The sequence below is a fragment of the Budorcas taxicolor genome, chromosome 11 (assembly GCF_023091745.1).
Source record: "Budorcas taxicolor isolate Tak-1 chromosome 11, Takin1.1, whole genome shotgun sequence".
NCBI lineage: Eukaryota > Metazoa > Chordata > Mammalia > Artiodactyla > Bovidae > Budorcas > Budorcas taxicolor.
In genome coordinates, this window is record NC_068920.1 from 30,861,955 (window position 1) to 30,867,896 (window position 5,942).

Consider the following 5,942-nt stretch of genomic DNA (forward strand, 5'->3'; position numbering starts at 1 on the left):
TTTGATAACACATCTATATGTCCTCTATTTCCAATTGTTTTAATGACAATTCATGAGATGATTCCTTAGGTATCTACTTAGGTGTTAAAAAACAAAATTTAACTGACTAATTTTAAGTTCTAATTGACTTTATTAGATGATTTGTGAACTGAGCAGCATCTCATCTAATCAGAAAGACATTACAAGGGGTTGAACAAAAAGGAAGTTTTTTTCTTTTCAAGTATTTGTTTATTGGCTGCATTGCATGTTAGTTGCAGCATGTAGGATCTTTGTTGTGTCATGCGTGATCTTTCTTTGCAGTACAGACTAATTGGGGCATGTGGGCTTTGTAGTTGCAGCCAGCGGGCTTAGTTGCTCTGTGACATGGGGGATCTTAGTTTCCTGACCAGGGAATGCACCCAGGTCCCCTCCACTGTGAGGTGAATTCTCAATCACGGGACCACCAAGGAAGTACCAGGAAGGTTTTTAAAGGAAGAAAGATGTGGTAAGGCAGCTATTAGGAAAGAAAATTAAGGATTATTTTTAGGCCAGAAAGTGTTTTTTTGGAGGAAGAAAATGGCAAGGGTTTTATCATGCAGATTGCCTCTTCTTCCTCTGGGAGAATGAAGAAGGACCGTGTGACAGATTACTTCATTCTTGCTGACCACAAAGTTCCATACTGGTTAATTAAGATTACATTTGTGGTGAAGGTTGTAACTGCAGTTAGGTTAGGTATTAAATCTAGGTTTTGTATCATGGGCTTTAGCACAAGGATTGCCATTTCCAGTCTGTAGTTTTTCTCTTTAACATCCGGGAAACTGGGAAAATCTTACAAGCCACTCTGTAAGAAAGAATTCTGCTCACAATGTCTACAGTATCTCTCTATTGCATATCTGATATATTATTGGCATTTTGAATTTTTTTTACATTTGATAATCATTATCTTATTAAAGAGATTACTTTTATTAATTTATTAAGCTTCATCTAACCTATAACATATACTTGAGACAAAACTGAAATGCAAATCAAAACCATAATGGCATATCACCTTACACCTTGTTAGAATGGCCAGCATTTGGAAGGCAAGAAATACAAGTGTTGGTGAGGATGTAGAGAAAAGGGAAATTTTGTGCGTGTTAGTGCAGGTTTTTTTTTTTTTTTCACGTACTTAAGTCTTTTGTTAACTGGAAATAGTACAGAAGGAATTTTTGTTAAAATTTATATTTCCAATCCATCATAATGTCTGACAGGTATAATTGAAATTTAATATGTTTAAATATTCTTTTTTTTAGGTCTAAATATTCTGATGCTTGATCAATGTGATATGTATTTCTAGTTAATATATCTACTATGCAGACATATTTGCCTTTTTTTTCAAAATCAAAACACTAGGCATGCTTGAAAATTTATGGCAGTCCATCATTTTGTGTATTTATATAATAACAAATTACATAAACTAAGTTCCACATGGGTGTTTGGATTCAATGGTGTTGAAAGATCATTGATTTAATGATTTTCTTTTCTGGACTCATTTCCAGTAGAGGTACTTGATTAGTGGAGTTAGTGGAGTATTTTTTTAGAAATATTAATATATTATTTTAAAAATGATATTATTTAATTTATTTTTATTTTTGTTGAGATATAATTGACTTAAAACACTGTATTAGTTTTGCAACCTAAAAGTTAGCTAACTTATTATGGTAATCCTATTTCCATATTATCTATTACCATAATAAGCTAGTTAACTTTTTATCACCAGATACAGCTACAATTTTTTTTGTCTTGTGATAGGAATTTTAAAGATTTACTCTCTGGGCAACTCTCAAATATACAGTACACTGTATAGCATTGTTAACTATAGTCACTATGCTGTCTATTATACTCCAGAACTTATCTTATAACTGGATGTTTGCACTTTCTGACCACCTTTACCTGTTTTGCCAGTCTCCTGTCATCCTTTTCCCCCTGTGCCCAGCCTTTGGCAACCGCTAATCTGTTTTCTGTATCTATATGTACAGTTTTTTAAGATTCTACATGTAAATGAAGTCATACAGTATCTTTCTCTGCCTGATTTATTTCTCCTAGCCTTTAAGTTCCATCCATTTTTTTTTTTGCAAGTGACAGAATCTTATTTTTTAATGGCTAAATAATATTCCATTGTGTATACACATACACACACACCCCCCACACATTTTCTTTATCTGTTATATTTATTTGCTGAGGCAAAGACAGTGGTTCCTAAGTGTTAACCATATAATATTCAAACACATGAGGTGTTTTCTTATAGTGCCTTTCACACAGTAAGCATTTCATATATATTTTCTTATTGATTGTTTAATCTGGTTTCTGTTTACCAATACAGTTTTGATCTACTTAAAGGCTATTTACTTGTACCTTTCATTCTAAAAACCATCCATTCTGGTTTTTAGCCTCCATACTTTATCACACCATTTTCACTTGAATGTTTTCTGCTATATTCAGATATTACAGAATCTTTAGAGTTTAATTCTAGTGCCATCTACTTCATAAATATATTTCCATTTCCTCCTAATCAGACTTATCCATGACTTTTCTGAGAGTCTTTGTACTTACCATCTGTGTTAAGCAGTTTAACACTTAAACTTAAGTAGTTTGGGTGTAGATATCCTCTAATTATATTATGTAATGTTGTTTTCTCAAACAGATAAGATGGTATCATTCTTGCTTATATGCCTAATTCTCCATTTTAATTTGTAATACAGGGATCAGGAAGCACAAAATCAGTTCTGTCAGATTCATCATTTGTTTACCTTAGGAAGTTCTGGCTTCAAGTGACAGCCTGGCACCCAGCACTGTCCTATTTTGGAAAAACTCCCCACCCCCTACACACCAGGGATATCCACTACTGTTTGTTTTATGCTGAGATGAAGATAGTGAAGCTAAATTTAGTAAATCAGTGAAAGAAGTGACAGGAAAATAGGGAGCTCATTATAATATCCATTTTAAATTTAAGAAAATGAAGACTTAGAAACATTAATTTTTTTTCTCAAGGTAATTTTGAGATTAGGTGTATGTAGTCTTCTGAGCCCTAGTCTAATATTTGTATCATACATTTTTTCCCTCCAATTAACTTTTTATATTACTTTAAGAATATTAACACTGTGCTAGCAGAGCATTTAAGTTAGATGACTAGAGCATATGTGGTAAATTCTTGTAAGTATTGATGTGAGACTTGGTTAAGAAAGTAACCCTTGTTCAAATTTAATTACATTTTCTTATTATTAATGTTAATTACACTTACCAGTTACATTTTCAAGTGACATATTAGTATACAAATGTGAGGTCAGGCTTACTAAATTATAAAAATTCTGGTTAGTTTATAGAAACTCAATGTACCTAAAGGATTTATTGTAATTTAATGTAAATTCAAACTATATGCACATTTATTATTGAGAAATAAAAGGGAGATTAAGTATTTGAGATTTTGGTTTAATTTGGAACCCAAATGCAGAATAGATTTAAGAAGAAAATAAAAGTAGTTAAATAAGAAAGCAAACAATCATAACATAATATGTAATTTTCTGCTGAGTCCATTATTATTATATTTTTTGGTATACTTAGATAATTGAAGATAGCAAAGAATGTATTTCTTAATGCTACTAACTATAAACTGTACTGTTAAGAGCAAACTTAACACAGAACTTAAATTCTCTCTGTGAAAATTTTTAATGAGCTAGTGAACTGTTTCTGAAGTCAACTGTAAAAAGGTATTATGTGGACAATAAGAATATCTACACTATTCTAGATAATATTGAGTGTATTTTGTGTGAGTCATTGGGGGCTTCCCCAGTAGCTCAGCACTTGAGAATCCGCCTGCAATTTGGGAGACCCAGCTTTGATCCCTGGATGCCCTGGAGGAGAGCATGGCAACCCACTCCACTATTCTTGCCTGGAGAATCCCATGGACTGAGGAACCTGGCAGCTTTAGTCTATAGGGCTGCAAAGAGTTGGACATGAGTGAAGTGATTGAGTATGCATGCTCGTAAGTCATTACTGTCCTCACTGAGAATGTAAAATTATCCAGTGACTCTTCCTTTTTCACATTTTAAGAATTATGAAATGATACAAGAGAAAACATTATGTTACTTTGAGTACAGCAATGTATCCTTCCAAATCTATCTAGATTATAATTATTAAGTAAAGATTATAATTACTAAATAATGGTATCCTTTAGAGATAGGTATCAAATAATAGAAAATATCAAAATTTAACTCAAATGTCATTGCCTTTCCCATAAAATATTAAATACTGTATCATACTAAATGAAAACTAAAATATTATTCCTTTTATGAAATTCCACTATGTACAAATATTACATTTCTCAAATTATGTAAATTCCATGATTCTGTAGATCTGTGTCAAAAGCCTACCTAATCTCAAAGTTGTCATGTTTTCTTTTCATTGAGATTAAGACAATCATGAAATAAATCTTTCATGAATGAATGAGAAATGAATAAAACTTTGTTGTCACCTTTAAAATCCCTTAATTGGTGTCTTCTCACTCTTTTGTAGCATGATAAAGAGGTAATAGACTTAAGTTACAAAGACCTTTTACTCAAGATAATGATAATAATGTCATAATCAGAGGCATAAAAAGTAGGATGATTATAATATTGTTTGCATCCACAAAATGTCTGCCTACAAGAATTAATATGTTAATTGACCTCTGTGATCTAAGGATTCCTTGCCTCACTAAAAGTGAAAGGCAATTAGAAAGCATTTTATTGCCTTATCCACGCTAACTTTTTTCCTATGACTTCCAGTTTCTCTTCAGTGTTGTAAATTTGTGGTCAACTCTCATCAGCTTCTTCAGTGCATCTTTCATGTCCTTATTTCTTAAGGTGTAAATGAGAGGGTTGAGACTTGGAGTGATGATGGTGTAAAAGAGAGTGAGAAACTTACCCTGCTCTTTGGAGGCATTGTTACCTGGTTGCAGATAAAGGTAGATAATAGCTCCATAGAAGATGGACACTACGGTGAGATGAGATCCACAGGTATTAACTGCTTTTCTCTGGCCTGCTTTTGACTTCATTCTCAGCACAGCTTTGGCAATGTAGCCATAGGATATAAGAATGAGGATGAGTGGTGTAAGGACAATGACAATGCCTAAAGCAAAAACAGACATTTCAACTGCTGTGGTGTCTATGCAGGCTATCTTGACCATAGCTGGCAACTCACACAAGAAATGATCCAGAAGGTTGTTTCCACATCTAGGCAAATTCAGGGTGAGTGTACATAATACCAGAGAATTGGCCAGACTAATACTCCAGACTGTGATAACCATCTTGAGGCATAAATGTGGGTTCATGATGACCAAATAATGCAAGGGCTTACAGATAGCTGTAAAACGATCATAGGACATAACAGCTAGGAGCAGGCACTCGATGGAGCCAAACCACATGTAAACATAGAGCTGAATGACACAGCCCACATAGCTGATGGTCTTATCATGTGCCCACAAGTTAACCAGCATCTGGGGTACGATGCTGGTTGTGAAACATAGATCTAGGAGAGATAAATTCCGGAGGAAAAAGTACATTGGTGTGTGGAGATGGGAATCCAGGAGAGATGCAAGAATGATGGCTGTGTTACCGACCAAGGTAATTAAGTAGAAGACAGTGACAACTCCTGACAGGACCATCTCCAGTTTGGGATGGTCAGAGAAGCCAAGCAGAATGAAGCCATGTAGAGAAGTACAATTTCTCTGGTCCATAATCCTTCAGTGTCAAATCCTTGAATGAGAAGAGCAAGAGAAAGAGGAGTGGAGAAGGAGAGAGAGGAAAGGGTTGAAGGAAGTGGTGGTGGTGGAGGAGGAGAAGAAGAAGAAGAAAAAAAGAAGGAAATTGGTCAACATAGACTAAGTAAATTAATGAAATACAGGAGTAAACAAAGGGGGAGAATTTATATTAATTAATCATTGAAAA

General features: G+C 34.0%; 1 protein-coding gene across 1 annotated transcript; it reads right to left on the bottom strand.

Annotated features, from left to right (window-relative positions):
• Nucleotides 1-4,768: 4,768 nt before the first annotated feature.
• LOC128055462 (olfactory receptor 2W1-like) lies at nt 4,769-5,731 on the bottom strand. Its single transcript, XM_052648034.1, has one exon. The coding sequence runs from the start codon at nt 5,729-5,731 to the stop codon at nt 4,769-4,771; it is 963 nt and encodes a 320-aa protein (XP_052503994.1).
• Nucleotides 5,732-5,942: the final 211 nt, after the last annotated feature.

Coding starts and splice junctions, on each gene's coding strand:
- LOC128055462 (XM_052648034.1), bottom strand. CDS start 5,731: ATGGACCAGAGAAATTGTACTTCTCTACATGGCTTCATTCTGCTTGGC.